Below are 14952 nucleotides of genomic sequence, written 5' to 3' on the forward strand. Positions count from 1 at the left end.
CATTGTGTAACCTCATAAAATAGTTTCAAACTTTCCAAAGTCAAATGAGGTAATCTGATCCAAAACCAAAATCCTTATATTTCACTGATATATTTATATGTACAATCATTCACCATTTCTCCGCTATTGCCAGGAATACCGTATTCGACATAATAAGCGCCAAGAGTTCTCTCAAAATTAGAAATAGGGGGCTCTTATTAGAATATAATTTTGTGGAAAAAAAACAGAGTTGAAAGATCGTAAATTTTGTGGTTTATGCTGACAGACTGAAATAATACAAAAGAAAAGTCTGTGATATATTTTTCCAGAATTTAATTGCCAATAATTAAGGGTGCATATATCACACGAGTGTGTATTATACACAAATAAATAAGTCTTGATTGATCAATCGGAAGGGGTGCTTTTTGGGATTGCTCACTAGCCAATGTATTAACAAATATCACTGGGGCACTTATTAGAGCGGGACACTTATTACGTCGAATACGGTACTTCAGGTTGTATCAGATTTCACTTAAAAGGTTAAAAAAAGTATTTCTTTGTCCATGTGTGTGGAAAGAAACCATTTTAAGAAACCACAAATGAGATTTGTGTTATTTTTGTGTAACATGATTCTCCTTTAAATCTGAAGTTTCTTTGGAGGGTTCTCATATGTCAACAAGAGAGAAGACCATATATCTAATTAAAATTAGTGAAGCCATAGATTATACCACATCATCACGTGAGCCATGATGGCTGACGGATCATACTGAGCTCAGCTGTATGATATATATGTTGAAAATAAGTGTGTACTGTAATCTGATTGGTTGAAAAATGTGGTTAAATGGGATTGGATCCCAGAAATCTTTTGCACTTTTCACTTCATATGACTTTTTTATGCCTAATTTGAAAACGTGACGTGATCAATCATGACGCCATCGCCTTCCAGAGTGACGTGATGTCTGTCTTACTACAGGGAAAATTCACAGTGAGGAAAAAATAATTATATTTTTTTGTATTTATAATGACCATAAAACCTTCATTTCAAAATGAAATTTTCTGGCATCACATATTCAGTAACTTACAATAGTAAAAACAAATAATATTTAGGCCACATTTTTTATTTTATGTTTGACGGATTTATTCCAGCTTTTTAACACAAGGTCGCTCGAAATAATATTAAAAATAAATGTCAATCATTTATTTATTTTTATGAAAAGTTTTTACGGTGGAGTTAAAACTGCAGGTTGCCTCTTGAATCACATGGAATTACACTTAACATTTTATTTTGTATAAGAGGGTCTATATTACTAGCGGGATACAAAATAAAATAAATATTTTATGTAACAAATGTTATATCTGGGATAATACTTTCTGAGTAAAGCAGGAGAATTTGTACTTTACTCAGAAAGTGTTATCCCAGATTTAGCATTTGTTACATTTGACCACTTTCTAAAAGGTATTGTGTGTTCAAATATTTTTATCTTTTTTTAGGGGCGGTTGGGTAGCCTAGTGGTTAAAGCGTTCGCTCGTCACGCCAAAGACCCGGGTTCGATTCCCAACATGGGTACAATGTGTGAAGCCCATTTCTGGTGTCCCCCTCCGTGATATTGCTGAAATATTGCTAAAAGGGGCATAAACCAAACTCACTCACTCAAATATTTTTATGTTTAATTTATTTCTTATACCGGCTGCTTTTCAGTAGAGACTGCAGGCCTGTGAAAAAGAAAATAAAACATGTGTGGCCTTATCACCTATTTATCAGGTAATCTGCCTTATCTATAGAGCTCCACTGCAGAATGCAAAGTCAATGTGCCAATAACTTTATTTAGGTTGTTAAGAAGGTCAACAGGTCAACAGGTTAGATATGTCAGTGAGGTTGGAAGACAAACATCTAGACCAATCTTTGTGATCTGGTTCTGTTTTAACTGAAACCCAAAATAATATTCTGCTATTTTTGGTGGGACATATATTCATCTTCCTGATCAATATCTATTCAGGACTTGTAAATACTGTTTCATTTCTAAATTGTAACTTTTGGTGAGTGAGTGAGTGAGTGAGTGAGTGAGTGAGTGAGTATGGTTTTACACCGCTTTTTAGCAATATTCCAGCAATATCTGGGGACACCACAAATGGGCGTCACACATTGTACCCATATCAGGAATCAAACCTGGGCCTTCTGCGTGACGAGTGAACACTTTAACCACTAGGCTACCCGACCACCCCTAACAAACAAGTGCCTGTTCCCAAATTCTTCAGCAAAGACTTACAATCATTGTAGCATTAAAATTGTTGCTTGGGGCACTGGTGTATTTGATATGGACAATATTTTGTTCATATCTATCGGTTCATGTCCTTATCTAGACAAATATGTAGTCTCAGATACAGAGTTATCGTATATAAAAATATATATCAGTTTAATGCACAGAGCTGAGGCAATCTTATTGTAAGGTTTTGAGTTGGATTCCTGTTTCAGTTTATTCTCTTAGGTCAGGGCCACAGACTAATCCTGTTCCCCAAACTAATGCTAACTCTTTAGCTATTGTCATGCCTATTCTTTAACCTAAACCAAGAAATATTTACCACTGATGTATTACTAATTAAAGGAGGACTTTAATGGTCAAAATGGCAGTCCTAGCATTTTCCATTTCAAGTCTTTAAAGGCACTTTTTCACTCTGCCAACTCCCATTGTATTATGTATACCTATCTAACATTGTATGACTGCCTCATAGTAGTAGAGCGGCAGGTTGAGGGTTCGATCCCCAGCCCAGATACCAAGAGACGTGCAAAGATGGAACTTGTTGTTACCCTGCCTGGCACTCAGCATTAAAGGGCTGAAATAAGGCCTGGTCGGCTCAGAGTCAGTATATTGTGTCTGAGAGGGGTATTCATGTTGAACTGCAACATGTATCTCAGTTTGCTGGCTCTTAATCAACATTAAAAGGATGCAGGCACGCACGCTTCGTTTTGTGCAAAACGATCTTGGACACCACGCTAAACCCCATTTAGCCTCACCTCTAACATTTTATAATGACCCTGACTGAGCAGAGACAATGTCCCACCATCAAGACCTGGAAATGGTCGCCAGACTGAGAAGCATAGCTCCCCTTTAAGATAAACCTTGACTAAGGTCAGACCAAGGACTGTTGATCACCTTAATTGTGACGTCACAGTTGGAAAGAGAAAAGCGCCAAATTCAAGCTCTGTGGTGTCAAAATTTCAATCTCTTTGCTGTCACTAAAATTTAATATACACACCTCTTGTCATATTTTCTGCCTAAAATGTACTTCCACTCATACCATGAATATTGTCATGCTGGCAACTATTTATTTCCTTTAATATTACATACCATTTTTTGCAAAATTCTTCCTGACAATAGGTGAGAAAGAAATACTGTTCTCTACAGTAATAACACCTTCTGCAATGATGCCGCTTTCAAATCGGCTGTTTTAACCAAGGTTGTTATTGTGATTTGATACCTCTGGTTGACCAATCAGGACAAAGTATTTTTCCAAATTCATGCTAGAATACAGATTTATCCCCCTCTAATATTCTGATTGCCAAGACTACAAGACTTATTCCCCTTTTACACCCTGTTTACAGAAACTACTTGTTACATGGCTTCAGTCTCAAACAAGACTGCAAGAGAACATTTCGTTACTACAAATAGCAAAGGTAAGAAAGGACAAAATGTTGAACGGATCGTTGTAATGTGACCTGCAAATAATCCACATTGTATTCAGTTTTAGAAGCTGAGAAGTGTTCTTTCAATGTGAGCTTCACCGTTTGTACGTGACCTCTAGGTAAATGAGTCGTAAAAATAGACATGGTAGACACTGTCTATGAAATAACACAATAGACAATAGGTATGAAATAACACAATAGACATATAATATGAAAAAGACAATAGACATTTGGAATGAAAAAATGCAATAGATATATGGTATGAAAAACACAATAGACAATTGGTATGAAAAACACAATAGACATTTGGTATGAAAAAATGCAATAGATATATGGTATGAAAAACACAATAGACAATTGGTATGAAAAACACGATAGACATTTGGTATGAAAAATTGCAATAGATATATGGTATTAAAAACTCAATAGACAATTGGTATGAAAAAACACTGTAGTGATTTGGGAACAAGAACCTCACCAGCTCCATTATTGAGCTCCAACAGGATTGCTGTTGAATTGCTAGACATGTTGTGGAGTCATGTTCCTTGTACAGAATGTGTAACAAGTAGTGTTTCTATATTCCTTAAAAGACTTCTTTCTGGTTTATGACGTCCGTGCAGACTATGTTGACATGACAACACCCAAGTGTTAATAACTATGAGCAAGCTGTTTTGTTGAGTAGCTTGAACTTATTAATGAGACAGGGGTGAGAATAGGGTCCAGGCGTTGAGAAGGGGGTGAGAATGGGATGCTAGAGCTGAGCCGGGTGTAAGAATGGGGTGCAGGAGTTGAGCCGGAGGTGAGAATGGGGTGCAGGAGTTGAGATGGGGGTGAGAATGGGGTGCAGGAGTTGAGATGGGGGTGAGAATGGGGTGCAGGAGTTGAGATGGGGGTGAGAATGGGGTGCAGGAGTTGAGATGGGGGTGAGAATGGGGTGCAGGAGTTGAGATGGGGGTGAGAATGGGGTGCAGGAGTTGAGAAGGGGGTGAGAATGGGATGCTAGAGCTGAGCCGGGTGTAAGAATGGGGTGCAGGAGTTGAGCCGGAGGTGAGAATGGGGTGCAGGAGTTGAGATGGGGGTGAGAATGGGGTGCAGGAGTTGAGATGGGGGTGAGAATGGGGTGCAGGAGTTGAGATGGGGGTGAGAATGGGGTGCAGGAGTTGAGATGGGGGTGAGAATGGGGTGCAGGAGTTGAGATGGGGGTGAGAATGGGGTGCAGGAGTTGAGAAGGGGGTGAGAATGGGATGCTAGAGCTGAGCCGGGTGTAAGAATGGGGTGCAGGAGTTGAGCCGGAGGTGAGAATGGGGTGCAGGAGTTGAGATGGGGGTGAGAATGGGGTGCAGGAGTTGAGATGGGGGTGAGAATGGGGTGCAGGAGTTGAGATGGGGGTGAGAATGGGGTGCAGGAGTTGAGATGGGGGTGAGAATCGGGTGCAGGCGTTGAGATGGGGGTGAGAATGGGGTGCAGGAGTTGAGAAGGGGGTGAGAATGGGGTGCAGGAGTTGAGATGGGGGTGAGAATGGGGTGCAGGCGTTGAGACGGAGGTGAGAATGGGGTGCAGGAGTTGAGACGGAGGTGAGAATGGGGTGCAGGAGTTGAGATGGAGGTGAGAATGGGGTGCAGGAGTTGAGATGGAGGTGAGAATGGGATGCAGGAGTTGAGACGGAGGTGAGAATGGGATGCTAGAGCATAATTTCTCTAGGCTCAGTTAGGGAGACAAAGGTTTCCAATGACTTCCAATGACGGCTAGCTCATCCGAAGAAGAAAAGTTTTGATCATGACTGGCAGTGGCGTACGTTATCAATCAGTGATATGAGTCTTTGTCTTATTACGGTGAAGGTCAAACCTATAATGTCACTAATGCCATGACTGAGTGATCAGCCTCACAAGCCAAACACGGGCAAACCAAAGTTTGATGGGCGAGTTATGATCTGCTGAAGATCTGTTGCATCACGATGTGCTGTGTGATGATACAAGAATTGTGTCATGAGGTCGTGTGTGATACAAAATGATATGTATGTTATTTGGTGTGAAAACTAATTTTTACTATTTCAAGATTGTATGTGAAAGATTTCCCAAGCCATTTTAGTTTGAATACACAAAGCCATTTGGAAAGCGGTAAAATGTAACAAATGTTATTTTTGGGATAACAATGTGGGTTTGAATCCCAGATGGGACTCAACCCAAAAAAGTACTAGAATCTGTACTTTTGTCGATTTTAGTTTGTTTGCCTCAAGTTTACAGTGTTTTGGGGGGTCACTTGTTCCTATTGATAGAGCGCTATCCGTAACATGGCATGTGTTTTCAGGTATCAAATCGTGTACAATAATCTCCAAATTGAGATACATACAGCATCCCTGCAAAAGTATCAATACAATATAATATCAAATCTTTTAAAATCAAAATTTGAATATGTTTATATAATAGTTTACTTGTCACAGTGGGAATATTCTTCAAAAATACCGTCATACGAAGCTGAAGGGACATACATGAGTACTTCAAATTATCCAAGGTTAAACACAACTGAAAATTAAGTTTGCATCCATCTACCGATTGACATGAAGAATAAATCAATCAAAACATATGAGACAAACAACGAGAAAGTGACAAACATTACCAACATTACTTTTATTATTATTCATTATAGCATAAATATATATAACTATCAATAAACTGTCCGCATGTTATCAGAAATGAGCGGGCCACTGTAACTTGATAATGCCCTCATATTGCTTGACGACGGGCCATCATCACGCCCGTTGTTAGGTGACGTCAAAGGATAGGGATAGGTGACGTCACGTTCAATAGTGACGTCATCTGGTTTCTTCTATGACGTTTCCATATTTGTAAAAGTGGGTCAGTGACATTCGTGTTGATTGCAGTAAATGTTTCAAAATCAACATTGTTGTTTCTTTATATTTGATAACAAATTCCATCCATTTTAGCTATAATATCGGTAAAGCTATTTTTCAGGGCATTATCATTTGCAGAAGCCCTCAGTCTTTTAAACTGCCCTCCTTTGTCGGGTAGTTAATGGAAGACCTCGGGCTTCTGCAAATGATGATGCCCTGAAAAATAGCATTACCCTTATGTTATTGGCAATAATGACGTAGTTATTGAACAATTACCATAGAATAATATGTATGCATTTATGTATTACATGTATAAAATAAATGCACATTAATAAAATAACAGCTCCCATATACAACTTCCACATCATGAGCTTATATAAAACTTAACTCAAAACAGCTTGTATTTTCATACAGCTGTGAAAATTTATAAATTATTTGGGAGCCTATAGGATTTTGTTTCTTTGGGGGATTTGTTGATATGGATGCCGAATCCTGTGTGTTTTGAGCGCGGGTCAGAGGACCTGTTGGTGTAAATGTGGCACCAATCTGGCCATGATTCTGTGAAATAAACAGACTATCAATGCAAATCCTAATCCATGACACATTCCACAATTTGTAATCACAAGATAAACGCGTGAGAGTGTGAGTGTTGGGTTTAACGCCGCTTTTAACAGTATTTCAGTTATATCATGGCTTGTCAGCTTAACGTGGGAGGAAAGCCCGAAGTGATGCAGGTCTCAGACGTTTACCACTTCGGTGAAACCCACGAGCACGGGTATGGTGCTGATAAACCTAGAAACACAATCGGGGCGAACCGGGATTCGAACCCACAATCATAGGTTTTGGGCGTGCCCAAGGGACGCAACTCTGCACAGCGAATCGTGGCGCCTTAGATGACTAGGCCACCCATGCCCCTAAACGCGTGAAAAATGAAATGACTCCATTTACTTCTGATCAAATGACATGACCTGTTAATCCCTGATAGACACATGAATTAAATGTTTCTTTGAAGTCACTTGTGACTGAGTGTAACCAACAAGAAAGTAGGCTGCTAACACGCTGAACTCAAAGCAGTGGAGACCTCCGGCTTGGTAAGCCTTGTTAATAGAACTGTGACGACCGATGAGTTGTGCCGAGATCGTCTCATCAGAGTTAATTTGTGCTGGAAGCTTTGTTTTTTTGTTTGTTTGTTTGTTTGTTTGTTGTGTAACGCCGCACACAGCAATATTCCAGCTATATGACGGCATATAGATAATCGAGTTTGGACCAGACAATTCAGTGATCGATATCATGAGCATCGATCCACGCAATTGGGATCGATGACATGCAACAACTTTGCATTAAAACAAGCAAACAAACAGAAGTAAGAAAAGTGACTCAAGGTTACCCAGAGCTCAGTACACTCATTACTAAATTGATGACATGAAGTTTGAGGGCATCTTCTCAAAAAGGCTGGCCGCGTCATACCAAAAGACGTTAAAAGATAGTACTTGTTGTTACCCTGTCTGGCGCTCGGTATTAAGGGGCTAAAACAAGGACTGGTCGGCTGGGAGTCAGTATACTGTGTCTGAGTGGGGTATTCATGTTAAACTGCGGCATGGTATCTCAGTGAGCTAGCACTATAAATCGGCATCAGTCCGGTCTAGTACAAGCAGCCACACACACACACACTCGTGCATGCACGTCGCTATATAGGTGCAATAATCCTGGACGCGACGTTAAACCCAATTTCACCTCACCTCACCTCACCTCAAAAAGGCTACACCAGGTTTATATTTCTGAGGTGGCGAGCTGAAGTTCGTTTTTCAGAGGTTCAGAAATGTTTATCGTCAGTTTCAAGATTATTGCACTAACAGCAACTTGCTTGCATGTGTGAATGTGCATTTGCGTGTGTGCGTTTATGTGTGAGACGTGTGACTTGCATGAAACATTCAACAATGGCAAGATGGAAGGAAGGTTGAGCAGTATGGACCTAGTTATGTCAGGGATTGAGTCAGCACTGATGCTGCAATATTTCAAAGTTCATTATTTTTTTTTATGGAGGTTGTATCAGGATCACTTGGGGTACATGTTTTTTTGTTTTTTTATTAAAAACTGCTTCTGAGAAATGTAGGACATGCTCATCGATAATGCGAAAAAACATGGTTTTGAAGACAAACGACTTCCTGAAACATTGAACAATGGCATGTTGGGAGGAGAGTAGAGATGGATGGACCCAGTTAAGTCAGTGGGCGTAATATTTCACAGTTCAATATGGGGTCTTGCACTGGTCACATTGGATTGGTGTCACCATCAATCCAGCTCCTAGAGGTCAGTTACACCAGATCAACAAGTCATGGCAGTACAGGATGGCTGAAGAACGAGTACATCACATTACTGTTGTCATAGATACCAGTATCAGTACATTGTAGTACTGTTGTCATAGATACCAGTATCAGTACATTGTAATATTGTTGTCATAGATATGAGTATCAGTACATTGTAGTATTGTTGTCATAGATACGAGTATCAGTACATTGTAGTACTGTTGTCATAGATACGAGTATCAGTACATTGTAGTATTGTTGTCATAGATACGAGTATCAGTACATTGTAGTATTGTTGTCATAGATACCAGTATCAGTACATTGTAGTACTGTTGTCATAGATACCAGTATCAGTACATTGTAATATTGTTGTCATAGATACGAGTATCAGTACATTGTTACATTGTAGTAATGTTGCCATAGATACAAGTATCAGTACATTGTAGTAATGTTGCCATAGATACGAGTATCAGCACATTATAGTACTGTTACCGTAGAACCAAGTATCAATACATCAAAGTAGTGTTGTTATAGATACGACGATCAGCACATCATCTGTTGTCATACTCAGGGGGCAATTTTCCCAATCTAACTTGCCAATCAATGAAGGCTATTTTAGAGTATCAGTAAAACAAAGAATCCTAAACCTGTATCAAGAGTTTCCATTCTTTCCTCTGGAAGGAATTTGTTCCCCAGATTGCTTGGAAATGTAAAACCCTATTACGGTTAAGCATACCATGTTTTCAAATTAGAGATTTCCCACATAGATTTGATACCTGTAGATTTAATTTGAAATAGAATACATCAGTATTTGAAACCTCTAAATGAAAACAAAGTCAGTTTATCTCCATTCTACCACAGCAAAATAAATGTGAGAATAAATGAGAATTCTTTTGTGTTGATGAGTGCTGAGTTGAGAGTGATGGGGCAGGAGTGGAGTGGAATATTTACAGTGGGGGGAATGGTTGAATTCAGGGATGTTTCACAATTTGATTATAACTGTGTATGTTTGCACACGCCACTGTTATGTCATGATGTTCTACAGACAGGATGTCCATACATTCAATGAAATTCTCAAAATCCAACTTGCTTGATTAGTTTGTTTTTGGAAAGCACAAAACCTCACCGTGAACACAAAACCTCATCATGAGCACAAAACCTCATCCTGAACACAAAACCTCACCCTGAACACAAAACCTCATCCTGAGCACAAAACCTCATCCTGAGCACAAAACCTCATCCTGAGCACAAAACCTCATCCTGAACACTAAACCACATCCTGAACACAAAACCTCATCCTGAGCACAAAACCTCACTGTGAACACAAAACCTCATCCTAATCACAAAACCTCATCCTGAACACAAAACCTCATCCTGAGCACAAAACCTCACCCTAAGCACAAAACCTCATCCTGAACACAAAACCTCATCCTGAATACAAAACCTCACCCTAAGCACAAAACCTCATCCTGAGCACAAAACCCCATCCTGAGCACAAAACCTCATCCTGAACACAAAACCTCATCCTGAGCACAAAACCTCATCCTGAACACTAAACCTCATCCTAAGCACAAAACCTCATCCTGAACACAAAACCTCATCCTGAGCACAAAACCTCATCCTGAGCACAAAACCTCATCCTGAACACAAAACTTTATCCTCATCATGTGTGTGTGCACATGTGTATTAGGTTGGGTGTATCGATTGGTAGGTGCGTGTGTAAATTTATTAGGTGGTGGGGTAGCCAAGTGGTTAAGGCATTTGCTAGTCATGCTCAATGCCTGGGTTTCATGCCCAATGGGGGCACAGTGTGTCAAGATGATTTCTTGTGTCCTCTTTCATGATATTACCTGAATATTGCTAAGAGTCACACGAAAAACCAGCTCTCCAGTTACATATTGGAAAAGTTCAAATTGTGAAGCTGGACATCCCAGGCCAATACTAAACTGATAATACACATGACACCATCTTGCATGACACCTGGAATTCTGGAAATAGACATGGTGTCATTCTCTATGTGGGTGTGTATTATTTTACACCTTTATCATCAATATTCCAGAAATATCACATCAAAATTGGTTTCACATTTTGTACCCATATAGAAAAAGCAAACCGGATCTTAGGCCTTATGTGCAAAACAGCCAGACTATCCAGTTTATGGCGCTTACCCACAGAGCCATACAGCCAGACTATCCAGTTTATGGTGCTTACCCACAGAGCCATACAGCCAGACTATCCAGTTTATGGCACTTACCCACAGAGCCATACAGCGAGACCACCCAGTTTAATGGTGCTTACCCACAGAGCCATACAGCCTGACCACCCAGGTTAATGGGGCCTACCCACAGAGCCATACAGCCAGACCACCCAGTTTAATGGCGCTTACCCACAGAGCCATACAGCCAGACCACCCAGTTTAATGGGGCCTACCCACAGAGCCATACAGCCAGACCACCCAGTTTAATGGCGCTTACCCACAGAGACATAAAGCCTGACCACCCAGTTTAATGGTGCTTACCCACAGAGCCATACAGCCAGACCACCCAGTTTAATGGTGCTTACCCGCAGAGCCATACAGCCAGACCACCCAGTTTAATGGCGCTTACCCACAGAGACATAAAGCCTGACCACCCAGTTTAATGGTGCTTACCCACAGAGCCATACAGCCAGACCACCCAGTTTAATGGTGCTTACCCGCAGAGCCATACAGCCAGACCACCCAGTTTTTGGTGCTTACCCACAGAGCCATACAGCCTGACCACCCAGTTTAATGGTGCTTACCCACAGAGCCATACAGCCAGACCACCCAGTTTAATGGCGCTTACCCACAGAGCCATACAGCGAGACCACCCAGTTTAATGGTGCTTACCCACAGAGCCATACAGCCTGACCACCCAGGTTAATGGGGCCTACCCACAGAGCCATACAGCCAGACCACCCAGTTTAATGGCGCTTACCCACAGAGCCATACAGCCATACAGCCAGACCACCCAGTTTAATGGCGCTTACCCACAGAGCCATACAGCCAGACCACCCAGTTTAATGGCGCTTACCCACAGAGCCATACAGCCATACAGCCAGACCACCCAGTTTAATGGCACTTACCCACAGAGCCATACAGCCAGACCACCAAGTTTAATGGCGCTTACCCACAGAGCCATACAGCCAGACCACCTAGTTTGATGGCACTTACCCACAGAGCCATACAGCCAGACCACCCAGTTTGATGGCACTTACCCACAGAGCCATACAGCCAGACCACCCAGTTTAATGGTGCTTACCCACAGAGCCATACAGCCAGACCACCCAGTTTAATGGTGCTTACCCACAGAGCCATACAGCCAGACCACCCAGTTTGATGGTGCTTACCCATAGAGCCATACACTGAGACCACCCAGTTTAATGGTGCTTACCCACAGAGCCATACAGCCAGACCACCCAGTTTAATGGTGCTTACCCACAGAGCCATACAGCCAGACCACCCAGTTTAATGGTGCTTACCCACAGAGCCATACAGCCAGACCACCCAGTTTAATGGTGCTTACCCACAGAGCCATACAGCCAGACCACCCAGTTTAATGGTGCTTACCCACAGAGCCATACAGCCTGACCACCCAGTTTAATGGTGCTTACCCACAGAGCCATACAGCCAGACCACCCAGTTTAACGGTGCTTACCCACAGAGCCATACAGCCTGACCACCCAGTTTAATGGTGCTTACCCACAGAGCCATACAGCCAGACCACCCAGTTTAATGGTGCTTACCCACAGAGCCATACAGCCTGACCACCCAGTTTAATGGTGCTTACCCACAGAGCCATACAGCCAGACCACCCAGTTTAATGGTGCTTACCCACAGAGCCATACAGCCTGACCACCCAGTTTAATGGCGCTTACCCACAGAGCCATTGTGACAGTAGGTGATACATATATCAGGTTATGGGCAACATTTGGCTAATAATTTTTAAGTTTTCAGATCATCAAACTAGATCCTAAAGCGAAATGCACAAAATGACATTTGAAAGTGAGTGATTTAGTGGGTATTGTTTTACGCCGCTTTTAGCAATATTCACAGTAAGATCACGGCGGGGGGCCACCAGTTAGTGCATGGGCTTCACATTCTGTATCCATTGTTCAAAAAATGGAACCCGGGCCTTCGGCATGGTGAGCAAACGCTTTAACTACTAGGCTATTGGGCTGGGGTGAGTCCAAATTTACTACCTGGGTAACAACCCTGAATTACCCTACCATACCCGGGTACATGCTGCAGGTATCAAGAGATTGGTACAGAATGTCTGATCGGGAATATAGTTTGACCTTAGCCCTGGCAAATTGTATACTACTCAAAAGAAGTTAAGGATTCTTTCATATTGGTAATGTTAATCTGTCATGGCATGAGAGATTAACTATTGTAATATGGAAGAATCAGGTGATCCTTAACTTCTTTTGAGTAGTATATTTAGATACACGTATAAAGCGATCTGGTCATGCATACACTGAAGTTGACTGAAGTTTTATCTTTATTCAAACATATAAAAGTTAGAAGAAATCATGCACAGTCAGAACAAAATGCAAACATTAGTGACTTGTATAACCATGAAGTTTAAGTCATTAAACAATATATCACATGACTAACCACGGATCTGGGTGAGTTAGTGAGTAAGGTTTTAAGCCGCTTTTTGCAATATCCCATCAATATCACGTCGGTGGACACCAGAAATGGGCTTCACACAAGTCGGGAATCGAACCCGGGTCTTTGGCGTGACGAACGAACATTTTAACCACTAGGCTACCCGACCACCCCTACGGGTCTGGGTAGGCCTCTGGGTACCAGGGTCCTACTCAGTAGCCACCCGACCCGAGTACCCGAGTTACCCGTCCCAGCTCTAATAGGCTACCCACTGCCCCAACATAAAGAAGAAACATTCACAAATCTGTTTTAGATAATAACTCATGTAAACATTTTCCCGCTAAACTAAAAAACCCTTTTTCAAAAAAGAATTAATATGGTGAGATACAAAAGTTTATTATTTAACCGAGCTAAATTGTTCAGTCCGTAAACCATGAAACATAAAATGTGTAGTGTTAATTAATTAGATTAGAACCATACCTTCAGCAGGAGCATCCTCTTTGGGTGTATCGTACATCATGACGGTCAATCTCACAACCTTGGAAATATAGCACGATTCGGACACGGTAATTATAGTATTTCAATATCCAACACAACTCCGAGATATCCCACTATCTGACAAACACAGGGTTGTCGTTCTACCAGACTAAAGTCTGAAAAATATCAAAGTATGATCCTTTTAAAATCAGAACAGAAATGACCCTAGGCAACACCTGTTAGCTGTCATTGAGTAAGTTGGTGGCAGTTCTCAAACCATAGCGTCCAGTCTTGATTGGCACACAATGAAATCACACTCCTGGAACGAAACAGATTGTAGTATTCACAATCATAGGAAACAAGTTTCCCAATGCAACAGAAGGCTTATGACAGAGTGCTCACTGATCTGTATCCATAGATTGTATCAAAGAATATTGTAGAATCCACTTTGAAAAAGTAACTATCCCACAGGTTAGCCCCTGGAAGTGTCCTGTTCACAGGGGTGTCCAAATAAATTCCTTTTGGTATTTAATTTCAATAACTATCCAATATATATTCACAAAGAGAATTCAATTTCACATAAATATTTCCCAGTGACTTCTCCAGCAAAAGCGGAACAATATCCTAGAACAATCTCCTCTATTTTGTGATAACGGTTATCGCAGGAATTGGTCTATTACCGCCGCCACCGTCCTGCGAGCTAAGGCAGGAGTGAGATGGTGCGGAAGGCTGTCTATAGCGGCAGGCGAGACAAGGCTGTACAAAATCCATTGATGTTCTCAATCAATAGGGCCGGCACTCAGGCCTTGGAGTCCCTCTAGCTATCAGTTCTGTACACCTAGGCATATGAAATTATTGATTGTATTAAGTACAGTAAGATTTCTAATAGATCAATGGTTTGGAGGAACTGACAACACATTATTTTGTTTTTCGTCCAAACAGATCTGAAGATGGAATTAGAGACAATTGATTAAACGCAGGAAGAAATACTGGCTTTATGCTGTGTCGTAGGAAGGACGCTCGCTCA

At 41.3% G+C, this 14952-nt stretch overlaps 1 protein-coding gene across 4 annotated transcripts in view; it reads right to left on the reverse strand.

Moving 5' to 3' along the window:
• LOC139471395 (neprilysin-1-like) overlaps positions 1 to 14952 on the reverse strand; it is a 173705-nt gene that overhangs the window by 81155 nt on the left and 77598 nt on the right. Inside the window, exon 1 of one of the 4 annotated variants that reach the window (XM_071253761.1) lies at positions 13929 to 14612. The exons of the other annotated variants lie outside the window; for them this stretch is intronic. Within the exon in view, the coding sequence (XP_071109862.1) occupies positions 13929 to 13968 (40 nt within the window). The 5' untranslated portion in view covers positions 13969 to 14612. Of the gene's footprint in view, positions 1 to 13928; positions 14613 to 14952 lie in introns of those variants that run through there. 4 annotated transcript variants of the gene reach the window in all.

The sequence above is a fragment of the Haliotis cracherodii genome, unplaced genomic scaffold (genome assembly GCF_022045235.1).
Source record: "Haliotis cracherodii isolate W230 unplaced genomic scaffold, xgHalCrac1.p SCAF_22, whole genome shotgun sequence".
In the NCBI taxonomy this organism is placed as follows: Eukaryota; Metazoa; Mollusca; class Gastropoda; order Lepetellida; family Haliotidae; genus Haliotis; species Haliotis cracherodii.